General features: G+C 41.8%; 1 protein-coding gene across 1 annotated transcript; it reads left to right on the top strand.

The window, feature by feature from the left end:
* The first annotated feature begins 8,032 nt into the window (after window positions 1-8,032).
* Window positions 8,033-8,804, top strand: LOC147924071 (uncharacterized). The gene is made up of 2 exons (XM_087496606.1): window positions 8,033-8,418; window positions 8,456-8,804. The coding sequence occupies exons 1-2, from the start codon at window positions 8,033-8,035 to the stop codon at window positions 8,802-8,804; spliced, it is 735 nt and encodes a 244-aa protein (XP_087352732.1).
* Window positions 8,805-19,239: the final 10,435 nt, after the last annotated feature.

Here is a 19,239-nt window from a genome sequence, read left to right as displayed (position 1 = left end):
AACTTACAGATGTACTCCCTTAGGACCTGGTTCATTAACCTCATGAGGTTTTTGGGGCATTGGTGAGTCCAAATGGCATGACTAACCACTCATATAATCCTTGTTTTGTCTTGAAAGCCGTTTTCCATTCATCACCTTCTTTCATTCTGACTTGATGATAACCACTCCTTAGATCAATTTTAGAAAAGACAGTAGCTCCATTAAGCTCATCCAGCATGTCATCAAGCCTTGGAATAGGATGTCTATATTTGACAGTGATGTTGTTGATTGCTCTACAGTCTACACACATTCTCCAAGGTCCATCTTTCTTAGGCACTAGAAGAACCGGTACAGCACAAGCGCTTAGGCTTTCACGAATGTAGCCCTTTGACATTAGATCATGAACTTGCTTTTCCGGCTCTTTTGCTTCTTTAGGGTTTACTCGGTAGGCTGGTCTATTAGGCAGTTGTGCTCCTGGAACTAGATCAATCTGATGTTCAATTCCTCTTATAGGCGGTAGTCCAGGTGGTATCTCCTCAGGGAAAACCTCTTTAAACCTTCCTAATAGTTCAAGCACTTCTGGTGGTAAGTCTTTCTCTTCTTGACCTGAAAACAAACCTTCCTTAAAGATCATTAGTAGCACCTTGTCATGTGAATTAATGGATTTCAAAACAGTAGAAGGTGTTATGTAAAGATTAGTTTTGTTTGACTTAGCTCCCTTTGACATGGTTTGTTGCATTTCATGCACTTCTTGAGGGGTGAGTGGAGCTAGAGTATGCTTCTTGTTGTTGTGTGAGAAGGTGTAGTAGTTGGTTCGGCCATTGTATAAAGTCTCCTTATCAAATTGCCATGGCCGTCCTAGAAGAAGGTGTCCAGCTTGCATAGGAACCACATCACACACAACTTGGTCTGAATATTTGCCTATGGTGAATGGTATGGTGACTTGCTCGGAGATCCTTAGTTCAGCCTCATCATTGAGCCACTTAAGTCGATATGGATGGGGATGCTTTGTCTTTTGAAGACCTAGCTTAACAACCAAATACTTGCTGGCTACATTAGTACATGAACCACCATCAATGATTAAGCTACATACCTTGGAGTTTATTGAGCAGCGAGAGTGGAAGATATTTTCTCTTTGAATTGTTTCAGGATCAAAAAGAGTGCTAAGAACCCTCCTTATGACTAAAAGCTCTCCCATCTCTGGATAGTCCACAATATCCTCCTCAGATTCAACACGTTCTTCTTCCTCATCTTGTGATTCATACTCTCCATTGGCTTTAAGGATCATTACTCGCTGGTTTGGGCACTCCCTTGCATAGTGTCCTTTTCCCTGACATTTAAAACAAGTAATATCACGAGCTCTTTGGTTAATAGGCTTACCTTGTTCTGGTTTGGTTACTTTTCATGTCTCAGGTGCAGCTCTTTTAAATCCCTGGTCAATATAAAGAGATTTTCCTTTGTCTAAAGGTTTTTGCGGTGGCGGTGTCCATGGAGTCTTACTGCGGTTAGTAAAAGCTGCCTTCCTTTTGATGTGTTGTTCAGCTTGGACTGCTAGGTGCAACAACTCTTCAAGGTCATGATATGTTTGTCTTTCCACCTTTCTAGCAATCCGATCATGAAGAACATCTAGAAATTGTGCCATCAAGTTCTCCTTAGACTCTTCTACCTTTTTAAGAGATTCAAACTCTTCAAAGTATTCCTCAACAGATTTGCTTCCTTGTGAGAGCTTGCGAAACTTCTTTTGTAGCTCCCGGTGGTAATAAGCTGGGACATATCTCTTTCATAGCTGAAACCTCATATCATCCCAAGTAGTGATTGGTGTATGTCTATGCCTCCTCCTCTCAGATACATCTCTGTCCCACCAAGCTAAGGCATTATCTGTAAGTTGAGCAGCAGCTAGGGATACCTTTCTCTATTCAGAATAGTTGTAGTAGCCAAAGATATGCTCCATGCGTCTTTCCCAATCAATGTAAGCTTCAGGATTAACCTTTCCAGCAAATGTCGGCGGATTGAGCTTAAGATCATAGTCTCCTTCTCTTATGTTGCCTTCATCTCGTCCTCTACCTTGTTGGTAGTGTCTCCTTGGCCTTTGGTGTTGATTAAGATCTTGATATTCTTCATCTGAATCAGACTGATCTCCATTATCAACATCATGGTTTCCTCTTGGCAAGTTACGAACTGGTGCTCTTGGTGCAGGTGGGGGTTGTTCAATTCGTGTCATGCAATCACCAAGCGTTTGGAGTTGGGTTTGAATAGCTGCAAGCATCTCAGCCATGTTCACCTCTCCTCCTTGTTCTCCCATAGTTCAAATCGTTTATGTAAGATAAGGAAAGAAGAGATCAAGTGCACAGGAAGTCAAAAGGTCCAAATAAACAAATCTGACAGAAACCTTTTTTATGGTTTTCTATTTAGAAGATGAACAGTCAAAATAGAGCAAAGACACACGAAAATAACAGATCTAAAGTGCAAAAACGAACTGAAGCAGACACAAACTGAAGCAAACAAAGGGAAACAAACTGAAACAAAAGGGATAGATAAAACCTGATTTGGAGCGTTTAGCTCTGATACCAGATGATATAGGAACCCGGAAGAGGGAACCCACGTGGATAGATGGAAATAGGCAAATGGTTGATAACACTGTTCTGCCTATTCAGTGGATGATAGATGGAACGCAATGAAGAGATGGAGAATAGACAAATCGTTGAAAACACTGTTCTGTCTATTCGGTAGCAGTGGAAGATGAAAGATAGATGGGTGGATTGAGGGACGCCACACAGATCTGTGAAAGGATCTATGATAATTCAAATCTCAGTCTTCAAGGATTCACACACAAGAAGAAAGATAAAAGGGTGGTTGCTTCTATCTCAGAAGATAACCTAAGAAAACTCTCATTTTATTTCATAAAAACTTGAAAGGTTACAATGCTGAGAAGGGACCTTATATAATGATCCAGCAGCAGGGGACCTTCTAGGGTTGAAATTTATTACAAATAAAAAGACTAAACTTGCAAAAACAACAGACTCAATTTTAGTACTTAAATAAATAAAAAGACTCGTAAAGACCCAACGGTCGATTCCTGCAAAACAAGAAAAAACCAACATTTATTATTTGAATTCAAGCACTCACCTTGAAATAGCTCTCATGCACGTTCCAGCCCTTCATTGATTGCTTCGGAAATGATGAAAAGAACGGGTTCTTTACTTTCTTGTAAAACCGGCAAAAAATGATGCTTTTGGAGCCTTCTCTTTGGAATCTTCTAGCTTAATGAGAGTAATCAGACTTTCAATGGACTTGTTGAATTTCTCCCTTAATGTTCTTGCTCCCAACCTTGTCATAGGTTTGTGTATCATTGTAGGCAGAACGGGTTCTTCAAAAAATGGTAGAACGGGTTCTTCAAGAAGTGGAAGAACGGGTTCTTCGGGAAATGGCAGAACGGGTTCTTCCGGAAGTTTACTATTGATTTCCTCATCACGTTTTATTATATAGGGGATTCGGTTTTTGTTGGTTTGATTGTTTGAAGATGGTATCTCCGATTTGGACCAAAGACGCCATCTACGACAATCTTTTAAGAATAATTGGTCACAGTGTATGAGATGATCCGTGACCTCCGTTAAATCTCCAAACTCCAAAAGCCACCATCGTCGAGCTAAGTACTAGTTTAACCAATATATTATATACAGATCTAATTGGTTCAATGGTTATTAAGGGTTAATATATTCATGACATAGTTATATAAATTATTTGTCTATATAATAGTTTCACCCATAATTACTTTGGTGATTCACGGAGATTATGTTCACACCAAAATGAGTTTAATCACTCATATAAAAAAAGCAAATCTTGAGGATTTGAAAAGTAATCATGTTGAGACAAAAAGTGAAGAAAATACTTTGAAATCATAAGTATTATTATCCAAGGCAATAAAGTATTGAGAGATTACATGCATTATGTAGAAGATAAAATGCTTTGTGGAAATCTCCTAGTGATTTCTTATGTGTGCTGCTTTACAAAGCAAGCCGATTATATGGCTTTCACCGATCCCATAAATTTGGATAATGTCAATTTTCTGGTACGTATACAAAGCAATATTGTGGACTGATCATCCACTATATATGTTTGTTATTAACTTGCAACATGGAGTTTGCAAGAGTATTTGGTTAATTGACAATGGTGGTGAAACCATGCCAAATAATTGACATAAATGACTTTATATGTCAAGTAATTCGCATCATGCCAATGAATAATCATGAGTACTCCCCACTATAATTGGTTTGGGTCAGAAACCAGATATATTCCATCTAAATGTGTTGTACATGTTGGTTGCTCAACCACATCGATATAAGATGGGATTTGAAAGAATGTTGGAAATATGTTGGATATAGATCTCTCTTGATGATTGAATATCTCGAGATGCAGAAACTGTTGGTTCAGTGAATCAGTCTTTCCAACATGAGGGGGAGAAAATAAACAGCTGGTAAAGAAATATTTTGTAAGAAATTATCTTAATCATCGTACTAAGAAATGTGTGCTAGAAATTAAAAAGATAATTTATCGGCAAAGTTTGCAAAGATGCTAAAAGCATGCAAGAGCCATTTTCTGACCTTGAGTGAAAAAGTCTCATATACCAGCTGTGCTCCAATTAATGTCCTAGAAGGATAAAATCAACTGCTAATAAGTCTAAAGATCGCATCAAGTGTGATAGACTTATGGTTCCAAATATAAGCATCCTCGGAAAAGAAAAAGAGCATAAATTAATATGGCACCAAGGAAGCATAGAGTTATGTAAATCTCGAGAGGAGATCTAGAGACAAAGACATGAGTAAGAAAGAGATTCAGGTACCTGAGAATCATAATGAAAAGAAATCTCAACAAGTTAAGTCATGTCTAGAAAGAAAAGGAACCAAAAAAGCAAATGGACATCGTAATATGTTTGCATGCAGTGTTGCAGTTGATGATATTATTGATGATGTTATTGATGAAAATCGAGGATCATAAACCACGGCTAATAGAAAAGTTTTTTTTGAAAAGTGTACACAAAGAATGATTGGTTAATCATTGAAAGAAATAGCTATGAAATAGTTCAAATCTCTTGAAGAGATAATATTTGGACTTGTAGTCCTTACACTTGAAAGTGTAAAATGAGTGGAATATAAGTGGATCTGTATGAGAAATAAAGTACATGTAGTAGTACAATGATTCTCATAAATACTTGATATTTATTATGACAAATGCACTCTCATATGGTGGAAGCAACTATGTAGATCCTTTATGAGTTTGAAAATAAGAGTAAGACTTGATTCAGTCTAGTGAGAAGGTTTTCAAACTGTCAGAAGTTTCTCTTAAAGTGATCATATTGCAAGAAGCAATATTATATATAGTTCTCAAGAAAAAGTTTTGTAGACTTTTGACACATTTGATGAGAAAATGGTGAAAATTTATCTCTATGAGAGAATCCTAGGTGTAGATCATTGTTATTGATCTTAGTGATCTCATAGTGGGTTAAAAATAGATCGAGAACAAGCTAAGAGAAGATCTTAGAGTTGTGTAGATCCGAGATTGAACAATGACTATAATTGTGTTCAAGAAATATTTTCAAGAAAGTTTGAGGATGTAGGCATTTGCTGAACCTCGTTAAAAGAAAAATTATATGTGTATCTTCTGCAATTACAAGTGGTTCTTATTAAAAGAAAGCTATAAGAACATGTGCAAAATATGTTGATTATAAAAATATCATCTTATCTTCGGTAGAGATTTCACATACCAAAGAATATATGGAGATATAATCAATGATGAAATATTACTCCTGAAAGATGGAGAAATTCGATTGTATAAGATCAGATCTGACATCTGATGAAAGAGATTTGACATCTCATAAAATTTCTTGAGGTTACAGATTTAACATCTGATGAAAGAGATCTTATCTCAAGATACTTACATATTCTTATATAGTAAATGGTCTTGTAGTACCATACTAAGAAGAAGAGTTGAAAGATGATTGTTTGGAAGATTGTATGTAAAATTCAAATAGATCTTTTATATGAAAGGGGTTCAAATGACTTAAATTTCAATGACTCAGGAGAATATATGATGATCATATGAGTTTTGTACACTAAAACATTGTTTATAACAGTTCAGAAAAGATGATATATATGATCATAATGAATAACCTGAAGATGATTCTTTCAGGGGGAGAAATATGATCATGTGCGTGGTTGTATTTTTTTTCCCTTATCATGGTTTTTATCCCATTGGGTTTTTCCATAAAAGGTTTTTAACGAGATAACAAAAGAACATGCGAAAGATAAACACCTAAAGAGAAATATTATGATTCTAATGGTGAAAGACTATCATCTTCAAAGTCTTAAAAATACATTGACGAGACTGTGAGAAACAAAGATAATGATAAAGATGAGTCACTTGCGAGACCCATGACCAATAAAAGAATGGCGATACACGTTTATTACATATTCGTTCAAGTGAAGATTTAGCGAACCATTTACCAAGGCGTTTCCAACCACTATTTTAAGAAGCTACTTCATCATATTGGATTGGTCATCTCGAAGATTTCAAGTGACGTACTCATGAGAGGGAGTAAAAGCGCGCTGCACTCTTTTTCCCTTAACCATGGTTTTTCCCACTGGGTTTTCCTGGTAAGGTTTTTAATGAGGCAGCATCTCACATGCACATTCAGAGCTATACTTTTATAATGGTCATCCAAGGAGGAGTGTTATGAATGATTTAATAGATGCCCATTAGAGGCCCATTACCCTAAACCTATTACTTGTACACCAAGGTGTATCTCTATATATACTCTATTATGTCTATGGAATAAGATAAACTTTCCTCACAAATCTATTACTTTAACACATTCCTCCTTTTCAAAAAAGAAACATCAATTATTTATGAACATCACTATTCACTCCTAGCAACTCGATATTAACATTTCTTTTCGACTTTTCGTCAATATATATCTCTACTCTCTCTAGTCACCGACGACCCATGAAGACCCTCAGATAGATAAATAATGTTATATAAGTAACTGTTTTTCCGCTTGTTGATGATAACATTGTGATTAACCAAACAAATACACATACAAAGAATCAGTACTATAAATACAGTTTCTACCGAGATATGTCGATCGCCTTCTCAAGTTTTCTTCTGTTCTTCACCATTATCACAAGTTCCCTCACAAATATAACAGTGGCCCCTTCGAAAGCTCTTCCTCCAGATGAATGTATAAGAAGAATTGCCATTTTAATTTGGAAAATTCTTACAAAACATAGTCATAATAAGTATATATAAATAATTTGTATACGTAATCGATTTGTTTGTTGTTATATTAATGTGGTGAATGCTCTAAAGGAGATAGCTATTACACTTGGAATCACGAGACGGTTGAACCTAAGCAATGGATACCCTTCTCACTACAAGAAAACAAGGTCATAACTGACGGCAATTCTGACGGGCAACTTTCCGTCGGTAATTACCGATGGCATACTGACCGATTTCTGACGCCTTAAGAGTTTGTCGGTTTTCCGTCAGAAATTTACCGACAAACCTATCCCGTCAGTAATCTGTCACCATTTATGACGGATAACTGACCAAAATCTACCGTCCAAAACTTCCGTCGGAAGACGGACTACAATTTTTCTTGTCGTTCGTATATTATTCGATGACCGATGGATTTTCGACGACTGTGAATTTACATCTGTCGGAAATCTGTCGGTAAATGTATCCATTATTGTAGCCGTTATATATTAATCGCATTCCGACGGATTTCCGACAAGTTAAATTAATCTCCATCGGAAATTCGTCGGTAAATGTATCCGTTATTATAGCCGTTTATTTTATTCACTTTCCGACGGATTTCTGACAAGTAAAATTAATATCCGTCGGAAATTTGTCAGTAAATGTATCCGTTAATGTAGCCGTTGTATAGCCGTTGAAAATTTCGAAATTACTGACGGATTACGGACGGGTACGGAATTTACTTTCTCTATAAAAACCACCACTCCTTCTCATACTCTCACTCATTTTTTTTAGAAAAAAAAATATGTCTTCTTCTTCTTCTTATTTTCGATCGTGGATGGACGGACCGATCCTCGATCCAGAATCAAATTTATTGAATGACGAGTATGCTCGTGGTGTAGGCGAATTTATGGAGTTGGCATGTCAACAACCGATCGTTCTTCAAACCCGTAAGTTGAAATGTCCATGTTCGATTTGCAGGAATTCTCACAATATTAGGTTTGATTTAGTATGGGGTCATCTTTATTCCAATGGTTTTATATCGGGTTACAAAATTTGGTTTCTCCACGGTGAAAGACCAGAGTATATTAGTTCTAGCAAACCATATATTGTTGATAGCGTAGAGGAACCTAGAACAGAAGTAGATTATGGTGTTGGTACTATTGAGATGGTGAATGATGCATATAGGGAAAACATGCAATCGATGGATCAAAATGTTGATAGGGTTAGAGGAACCTAATGCAGAGGCATGCAAGTTTTTTTCTATGCTGGACGCAGCTAAGCAGCCGTTATACGGAGGTTTTAGGGAAGGTCATTCGGCTTTATCATCTGCAAGCAGATTGATGACCATAAAGACGGACTACAATTTGGCTGAGGAATGTGTGGATGCGATAACAGATTTTGTGAAAGACATTTTGCCTGAAGATAATCATTTTCCAGGTACATATTACGAGATTCAGAAATTGGTCGCCGGTCTTGGTTTGCTGTATCAAATGATAGATGTATCTGAAGATAATTGCATGATCTATTGGAGAGAAGACGAAGATAGGACAAGGTGTCGATTTGTCAAAAACTAAGATATCAGGAAACTGGCGGTAGGGTTCCAGTACCATATAAGCGGATGTGGTATTTACCAATCACAGAAAGGCTGAAGCGATTATATCAATCAGAGTGTACGGCTGGTCCAATGAGATGGCACGCATAACACAATTCAAACGGAGAGATTACACATCCTTCAGATGCAGAAGCATGGAGGCATTTCCAATCTGTGTATCCAGATTTTGCGTATGAGCCAAGAAATGTGTATATAAAATGCATGTGTAGGAAACTACTAAAACCAAGGGACGGGTTTTTGGACTAGGAAATCTCTCCGAAAGAAGTTTGGTTTCTCTTTCATCAGGGTTCTCATTTACTCCCACCCAAGAGTTCCAACAAGCTATGCAAGAGAAGGATTGATGTGATCACGGGATCGACCACTCGGTCGTGAACACTCGATTCTCTCGGACGTCTCTCAACCACCTCTCGGACAACACTTGGACGCCTCTCGGACACTTATCGACAACTTGGAACCGGCCTTCCTAGTGATGCGCGGTACCAACTAGTCTCCAAGGATCATCAAGGAGGAGCAAGTAAAGTCATCTAATGGGCTTTGCAATCCAAGCTCCCACCCTCACACCAATGGCTCATGGCTAGCATCACCACTGAAGAGCCTTGAGTTGCGACCAGCTTTGGGAAGCTTAGTTCGCGAGTCTTCACCATCGCGCAAGCGTGAAGACGCCCCTAAGTCATTAGAAGGAGCTGTACTCTTTTTCCTACTTTGGGTTTGTCCCAATGGGTTTACCAAAGAGGTTTTAACGAGGCAGCGAACTCTAGTGCATCTCCACTTCGTTCCCGCTTGGCTCATGACTTGGAAACAATCATTGACAAGTTTAGGAGCCAAGGAAGTGAAGATCCTATCACCGCGTCCAGCCAATGACGTGGCTTTTCTATCTCTCTCCCTTCCCTTCCTTTGAATTTCTTCTTGAACCTTCTATGATCGTTGGATTGGTCTTTCCTTTGATTTACTTTTGCTTTTGCTTTATGGCCAAGTGTAAGGATGAGATCCTGGCCGCGTGTCTAGGGTTTTAGAGTCTCCCATTTGTAAGCCTTCCTATATAAAGGCCTAAACCCTCATTGTAAAAGGCAGACTTGAAGTATTGAATTAAATTTCACAAGAGAGAATCTTGTTCTTGTCTCACCTCTCTCCTTAGTCCAAGTCCGGGACTTGACTACCGAGAAACCCTAGACGATCTCGAACCGGGTTCGACATCGACTAGTTGACCGTATCACGGGCCGAGCCATCTCCCGTGTGTCGTCGCATCAAACCACCTTCGCGTCCATCTCTACCGTATCACGTCCGGTCCCTACCGCTTGTTGTACTTTCGCTTTGACTCCACCTTCCTTATCGCATCACCGAGAATCCTTACCGCATCACCAAGGATTCTTACCGCCGCGTTGCCGAGAGCCGTTCCCGCAGTTTACCTTCAAACTCCGGGAACCGATTTCCGCATCGTCCGTACCGCGACCGAGACTGCTCGACCGAAGCCGAGACCAAAGGCCGGATCTCTCGATCCGCTCGTTCGTTTCAGCTCATCTCTCGCATCCACCGTTTGTTTCCTTACTGGATTCAAATCTCCGAGCCTTGTCCGAGGAAAGCCTCATCTAAATTCCTCGGCTCGAGAGAGTTTCGTTCCGTCCGTCCGCAGCGACCGTCCGTCCGTGCGACTCGGTAGACGACCGCGTCCGGCGGTCGCATCAGCTTGGTATCAGAGCTCTAAAAGCTCCTGACTCAAAGGTTGTGTCTTTCTAACCCAGAAACTCTTTCTTTTGTTTAAAGCTTCGATCTTTAGCCTTTGTCTTAGTCTCGATCGCTTAATCTTGTTTCCGCTTGCTTAGTTAGTCTTTAGTTTTAATTTGGTGTTTGTGTTGTGTTGTTAGGCGTGTGCTTAGGTTGTTTCGTGTTCTTCCTGTTCTTCTTTTGTTCGTCGTTGTTCTTGTCTAGGACCCCTTAAATCCATAAAGTAGCGCGTTTGCTTTTGGGTTTGTGTTGTGGTCCCAAAAAGTTTTGCTTTTTTTTGTGCGTGAGTTTGCTTTTAGGCGCGTGTAGGTTTCTTTTTGCTTAGTCATAGTTTGTCATCTTGTGTTGCTGTCCTCAATCATTGACTGCCTAGATAAATATCTTATCCATCATCTTTTGGACGCGTTTTTGCTCACGAATATTCGTTTTGCTTTGACGAGGTACCATCGCCACGTCACGACCGAGCACCGATCGAGCCATCCGCGTATCACCGTCCCGAGCACGTATCATCACCCGCGTATCATCGTCCAAGCCCTTATCGCGTATTGTATATCATCGTCTGATCACTATCGAGCCACCGGACGAGTCATCGACCCAGCTGTCCGTATCAGCCGATCACACCGGCTATCCGTACCGACGTCCGATAAACGTTTTCCGTCCGTACCATTGCCGCACCAGCCGACTGTGTCATCGACCGACCCCACCCCCCCCCCGTCGGCCGACCGTACATCATCGGCCATCCGTATCAGCCAATCGTGCCGGCTATCTGTACCGTCATCTGAACATCGTCAGCTGCCGTACCAGCCGTCCGTCTCAGTCGTCCGTGCCGACGTCCGACCATCGTTGGCCGTCCGTACGAACCATCCGTACCAGCCATCTATATCGTCGTCCGTACCGACGCCGACCACCGATTGTCGTCCGTACCGTCGACAAAATCCGACAGTCGTCCGTACCATCGACGATCTCCGACAGCTGTCCGTACCATCGACCACACTTCGTCCCAAGACCGCGATCAGTATGCGACACTCGATTCCACACTGATCAAGCATGGACTTTGATGGAAACGATTCCGAGTTGGGATCATGGTATGATGAAGATCATGACTTAGACCCGGAGCAAAAGGCCACCAAGGACGAGCCATGGTACGACGAACATTATGGAGCCGATCCGGAGCCAGCGGCTACCGAGAACGCATCATGGTACGCAGAGGACTACGAAGAAGGGCCTGACCAAATGGAACATGATCGAGGATCATCGGACTACTATTGGCCATCAATGTCCCGAGCTGTGCGCCATAGCGAGCCAAGGTCGAACCGCTACGATGATTCCGACAATGATGACCTGGGTTCTTACTATGCGCCGTCCGCATATCATCGAGAGCCGCGGAAGGAATACTCGAGTTGCACCCGAGCAATCCCGACCTTTCCATCGCACGCATCATCGAGCAAGTCAAGTGCTTGCCGCACTCGGAACCAAGGACTTCCGAGCTGGTCACCACGCGCAACACCGATCAACCCGTCAAGTCGCGACCGAGATAAAGCCAAGGCGAGCATTGTGGTTTCTCGGACTAAGTCAAGGGAGCGAACCGCAAGGAAGCCAGCGCAATCTCCCGGAGCACCAAATTTCACGGACGAGTTGATCTCTATCCGATCTGAACTTCAACACCTTGGAGAAATGTTGGGCCAGGCAGCGAGATCTTACACCCAGGGAGAATCATCACGGCACCAACACTCGGCCCTTGTAACTGTACCAACACCAGTCCCGCGAGTTCTTCATCAGCCGGAACAAGGTGACTTGACGCGGAACAAGCCGAATACCGACTTGATTGAGAACGCCGCACCAACGACGCAAGCTAACCGTACGCTGAGCCTAGGACGTGATTTCGATCGACAAGTCTGTCCAGAAGAAGTCATTGACTCGGGAGGAATCGTAGAGAAGCCAGCCGAGCCCCCAGACCGACAAGTTCTTACACTCGGAGGTCCAAGTTCGGGTCATTACGCGGACCACGGAAAACTCTTTACCGCTCTCGATCGAGGCTTAACCGACACTCGACCGCCGCGTCCGGAGCCGACCATAGTACGCGAATCCTTACCCAGGACGCGTACCGAGCCATCAACCGAAGTCCAAGGAGATTCTGGCCGCGCAATCGAAGTCATATCCGGTAATCACTCGGTAATGGGGAGTTCCAAGTTAGCTAGGCCACTGGAGATGGCCATTGATGGATCTTTTCACTCGGTATTGTCCATGAATACTTCAAGTAGTAAGCTCCAGCTGGGAGTCGCCTATACCGTGCCATCCTTCTCCACCCTTAGCGCCAAGGCCGTTACCGCACAAGGTCATATGGCGATGTATTTGTCCAACTTTGGTGCGGATCAAACTTATGTGTGGCATCCTGGAGAGTCTCAGCAAGCAACCACGGTTCATGAAGGGATCCGAGCGACCAGTGCCGCTGACCTTACCGGGGAAGTCCTATCCTTTTCTCTTAAGGCCTTACTGTTTCCTTTTGATCCCGGTAAATTAAACCGCGGTTGGACTTTTGATGCTGCTGATTTGGGTTTTCCTTTTTGATCCAGGTGATGAGCAAAGTTTTGAGGCCAAAACTTCTATAAGAGGGAGGGAATGATGTGATCACGGGATCGACCACTCGGCCGTGAACACTCGATTCTCTCGGACGTCTCTCAACCACCTCTCGGACAACACTTGGACGCCTCTCGGACACTTATCGACAACTTGGAACCGGCCTTCCTAGTGATGCGCGGTACCAACTAGTCTCCAAGGATCATCAAGGAGGAGCAAGTAAAGTCATCTAATGGGCTTTGCAATCCAAGCTCCCACCCTCACACCAATGGCTCATGGCTAGCATCACCACTGAAGAGCCTTGAGTTGCGACCAGCTTTGGGAAGCTTAGTTCGCGAGTCTTCACCATCGCGCAAGCGTGAAGACGCCCCTAAGACATTAGAAGGAGCTGTACTCTTTTTCCTACTTTGGGTTTGTCCCAATGGGTTTACCAAAGAGGTTTTAACGAGGCAGCGAACTCTAGTGCATCTCCACTTCGTTCCCGCTTGGCTCATGACTTGGAAACAATCATTGACAAGTTTAGGAGCCAAGGAAGTGAAGATCCTATCACCGCGTCCAGCCAATGACGTGGCTTTTCTATCTCTCTGCCTTCCCTTCCTTTGAATTTCTTCTTGAACCTTCTATGACCGTTGGATTGGTCTTTCCTTTGATTTACTTTTGCTTTTGCTTTATGGCCAAGTGTAAGGATGAGATCCTGGCCGCGTGTCTAGGGTTTTGGAGTCTCCCATTTGTAAGCCTTCCTATATAAAGGCCTAAACCCTCATTGTAAAAGGCAGACTTGAAGTATTGAATTAAATTTCACAAGAGAGAATCTTGTTCTTGTCTCACCTCTCTCCTTAGTCCAAGTCCGGGACTTGACTACCGAGAAACCCTAGCCGATCTCGAACCGGGTTCGACATCGACTAGTTGACCGTACCACGGGCCGAGCCATCTCCCGTGTGTCGTCGCATCAAACCACCTTCGCGTCCATCTCTACCGTATCACGTCCGGTCCCTACCGCTTGTTGTACTTTCGCTTCGACTCCACCTTCCTTATCGCATCACCGAGAATCCTTACCGCATCACCAAGGATTCTTACCGCCGCGTTGCCGAGTGCCGTTCCCGCAGTTTACCTTCAAACTCCGAGAACCGATTTCCGCATCGTCCGTACCGCGACCGAGACTGCTCGACCGAAGCCGAGACCAAAGGCCGGATCTCTCGATCCGCTTGTTCGTTTCAGCTCATCTCTCGCATCCACCGTTTGTTTCCTTACTGGATTCAAATCTCCGAGCCTTGTCCGAGGAAAGCCTCATCTAAATTCCTCGGCTCGAGAGAGTTTTGTTCCGTCCGTCCGCAGCGACCGTCCGTCCGTGCGACTCGGTAGACGACCGCGTCCGGCGGTCACATCAAGGATGCTCGGATTGCAGCTTTGGAAAAGGAAATGGAAGAACAAAAAGCGGAAATGGAAGAACAAAAAGTGGAGAACAAAAGAAGGGACGAGGAGGACAAGAAGACGGACGCGGACCTAGCAGCTTTCATGAGTGAGATGCGGGCAAGACATTCTGCTTCTTAGGTTTTCTTGAATCTTTGCTTTCTTTTTGGAACAATTAATTGTATAATTATGCTATTTCACTTCAAAAATATTTTCTCTCAAACTTTTAACTTTCTAAATTTAAATATATAAGCATTTCAGTTTTAATAAATATTTTTATAATTAAATTTGTATAATTATGCTATTTTAAAAAAAAATTAAAAAAAAATAAACTTCCGTCGGAAATCTGTCAGGAACAACGGAGTTTCTCGAAAACATACCGTCTGTAATCTGTCAGAAAAGGCGGACATTTTCCGATATGCCGTCGGAAATCTGTCGGAAACGACGGAGTTTCTCGAAAACACACCGTCGGTAATCTGTCCGAAACGACGGACTTTCTCAAAATTCCATCGTTAAATCGTCGGTTATTCTGTCGGTTCGACGGAGATTTTCCGATATTGTTCGGTCGGTAATATCGTCGGAAATATAACTCCGACGGATGTTTGACAGAAAATTACCAACGGGCTTACTGACAAACCAGTCTCCGACGGATTTCCCGACAGCTAGTTACCGACGGAATTATCGACAAACTGACCGTCAAAACATCTGTCAGTAATCTGTCTGTAATAGTTTGTCGGAAATCTGTCGGTACTTTCCGACAGATTTCTGACAGATTTGTTTTTCCGACAATCTAGAAACGACAGACGCGTCTGTCAGTAATTTGTCGGTAATCTGTGTTTCCAACGGCTTACTGACAGTTTCGCTCGTCAGTTCTAGTTTTCTTGTAGTGTGTCCTTAAGGAAAACTGATGACCAACCCAGAATTTGAGTCTGTTTCGGGGATGAACAACACCATTGGTTGTAATTGTAGCTTCAACATCAACGCCACATGTCATATTACAGAAATGTGAGTGTTATTCTATAGTCTTTATTTTCTTTGTTTAGTCTTTCTTCTCTTCTATCTTAATATACTTTTTGCTGCATAACAAAAAAGAATTTAAAACACAGATCTCTGAAGACCATGAGTCTTTCTGGAAAACTTCCACCTCAGTTTGTCAAGCTTCGATATCTCCGGAGAATGTAAGTTCAGATATATATGATTAGTTAATTCGATGTTTTCCAATTTGCAAGACATGGTTACAATACATGTTAAGAAAACAAAGGGCTTCTTTTTCAAAAAGGAAAAAAGGGCTATATGAATTGCAGAAATTATAAACAGCAAACGCAAAAACGAAATGGAAGTGTAATGGAAAAAGTAATAAATAAATTAGAAATTATCTGAAATAATTGAAGGAAACGTATGTTTGATTTTAGAGAATATAAATTATCTGTGAATATGCAATGAGGGGTCACCTAACAGAAAAGGCAGATGTTTACAGTTTCGGCGTGTATTAAGATATATAACCCACATCGAGAGAGTAGAGATTTGTGGAGCAATATATATAGTACATGGGTCTCTCCACTTATTGTCAATTGTTTTTGAGTTGGACCACATGTTTACTAATATGGTATCAGAACCCATGATAAATTTCTCTCGATAGTGAGTTCACCCGTGGATGTCCATTCCCACAAACTTCAAGCTTCAGATGTCCAGTCTTAAGCGTGAGGGGAGGGGGGAGGGTATATTAAGATATATATCCCACATCGAGAGAATAGAGATTTGTGGGGCAATATATATAATACATGGGTCTCTCCACTTATTGCCGGGACCCATTACTAATATGGTATCAGAAGCTAGGCCCATTTCCGATTGTGAACCACTCGTAGATGTCTAGTCCCACAAACTTCACGCTATAGATGTCCAGTCCTGAGCGTGAGGGGGGTGTATTAGAATATTGTCCCACATCGGTTGGGTTTATCATTTTTGGGCAATATATATAGTGTGTGGCAACCCTCCTATCTTGAGCTAGATTTTGAGAGTGAGTTAGACCCATTACTAATAGTGTGGTGGCAATGGAGATTGTTAGCGATGGAGATTGTTAGCGGAAAGAACAGCACAAAATACATGCCAGATGATGAATGTTGTGTTGGCCTTCTCAATTGGGTAATGAGTCAGTCCTTTTCTCCACAAGAACTCTGCTTTCTCTCAAAGAAAAAGTTTATATATTTTCAATTTCAGGCATTTGTGTTGCAAAAGAAAGGGGATTCCACAAAGATTTTGGATCCGAGGCTGAAAGGAAAGTTCAATGTGATGGAGACAGAGAGAATGATAAAGGTTTCACTTTTATGCTCAAACAAGTCTCGCGAGCATGTCAGAAGTTGTAAAGATGCTTGAAGGAGAGACTGATATAGAGCAGATCATATCAGACCCTGGAGTGTATGGTGATGACTTGTGCTTCAATCCATCATCTTTGCCTTCTGATGGTACTATGTCGGTTCCGTCATCCTCTGAATCTGCTTATGATCTCATACAGATCAATGATTTATACCCACTCAGTCCCGAGTCCATTGTCTTTACTAGCTAGAGAGTTAAAAAAAAATACAACGACAACAACCCATATACAGTATCATTTCTTAAAAAAGGGAGAAAAAACAAACAACTATAAGAATAAGATCTTAAAACAAACAACTATAGGAACAACTATAATGAACAAACAAATAATTGATGATTTTATTCTCTTATTAATGATGAATTTCATAAACTCTTTTAGAGTATTATTAGTGATGATGATGAAAAAATAAAATTTATTATTGAAATGGATCTTAAAAGAAAGAAGGAAAAATTAGAATAATTAATATATAAAAATAAAATATGTAAAATATATATTATATAATTTTTTTTTTCAGGAAGCTTTGAAGAATTTTTCTCTCTGCTGACGTGGCAAGGCCGAAAAAACAGGCGACTAGGATTTCTTGCGTTCTCATCACGGATGGTGCCGTCAGGGGCTTCTCCAAGCCGTCCAACGGTGGACATGATGCAAGGGGGGGGGGGGATCAGGAGAAGAGAGATCAGGTCAGAAGTAGTGTTTTGGGGGTATCGGAGGATCTGGTTGAGATTTTGCCAAGGGAAAGTCAAGGGGTTCAGTCGAAGGAAGTTGAATCCTCGTCACTGCCTGTAACGGGGGTCTAGAGTGGGAAGCGTTCCTTCTTGCAAGTTTCTCATAAGCGTATATTCACTCAGCAAAAGTTTCCCATCTCAGAGGTGAATGGCAAGAAAAATGTGGTTGTGCCGCGGGAGGTATTTGAGGGTGCTAAGCCGTTATGGGAGGATTTTGTGATCGGGAAGTTTATTAACTCAAAAGCTCCTCATGTTGGTAAGGTTCATATGATTGTGAACAAAATATGGAGGCTAGGAGATCGATCATCGTTGATTGATGTATTTGCGGTTAATGAATAAATGGTGAAGTTTCGTATTCGGAATGAGGGCATGAGGCATAGGGTGTTGAGTTGGGGTATGTGGAATATCACTGAACTTCCTAGGATTGTGTCTAAATGGACTCCTTTTCCGGAAGATGCTCAACCCGCTATGAAGTCTATTCCTCTTTGGCTCACTCTGAAGAACGTTCCTCCCACGCTGTTCACTAATAAAGGGTTAGAATTTTTTGCGAGTGCAGTGGGGGTGCCCATTAGGTTACATCCCAAAACTGAAGCATGTAGTAGTTTTGATGAGGCCCAAATTTTGGTTGAAGCAAATTTGACAAAGGAATTACCCCGTCAATATGTTTTTGCAGGTGAAGAGGAGGGAGAAGTCGACTTTGTGGTTCAGTATAGTTACCCTTGGCGTCCACCAAGGTGCACTTTGTTGTTCCCGCGAAGGAAGCTCAGTCATTGTCTCTGCATGGGGTCAATAGTCCTCACCCTGGTTCTGTTTCAGCGCCGGTTAGTGAGTCGGAAAATCTAGCTATCGCTCTGGTCCCCAATAATTCCAGTGTTGAGTCTGATTTACCGGTTTCAATGGAGAAAGAGATGGAGAAGGAAGGGGATGGGTGGATAACGCCAAAAACGGGTCGTGGTAGTCCAGGGAAACAACATGCAGGGCTTAAGTTTGGCGAGGTGTCACTTCTCAAAAATTACTACTCTATTTTGGAAGAGGAAGAGGTTGGGGAGGAGGGGAATCAGCCGGCAGGTGTACTTCCAAGGGAGGAGGTGGAGACTACTGCGGCTGGTGATCCACACAATTCTGCGGAGACTCAGTTTGTTACAGTTCGTCAAACTGATAATAAGCAAGGTACAAAGCCGGATGTGCCTTTGCGGACTTATCTGCATCGAGGAACAAAAACGGCGAATAAACAAAACTCAACTCTTCTTGCTCAGTCTGCTAAAGATCAGAGTAAGAAGCCTCATCTTAAACATTAATGTCAGGGTTTTGCTGGAATGTATGTGGTCTCAAGAAATTTTCAAAGCATTCCGTAATCAAACAGTGGGTGGAGGGGAATAGGTTTACATTTGGGTGTCTGCTTGAGACACAGGTCAGGGAAACGAAAGCTCAGCTGTTGGGGAGACGTTTTTTCCCGGGGTCGTCCGTTTTGACAAACTACGAACACAATAGTCATGGTCGAATTTGGGTTTTATGGAAGGAAAATGTGAGATTGGATCTATTTTTTTAAGAGTGAGCAGATGATCACGTGCCTATTTTTTAAGAGTGTGCTG

The sequence above is a fragment of the Camelina sativa genome, chromosome 17, assembly GCF_030686135.1.
Source record: "Camelina sativa cultivar CO46 ecotype springtype chromosome 17, ASM3068613v1".
Lineage (NCBI taxonomy): Eukaryota > Viridiplantae > Streptophyta > Magnoliopsida > Brassicales > Brassicaceae > Camelina > Camelina sativa.
This window is presented reverse-complemented; position numbering and strand designations above follow the sequence as displayed.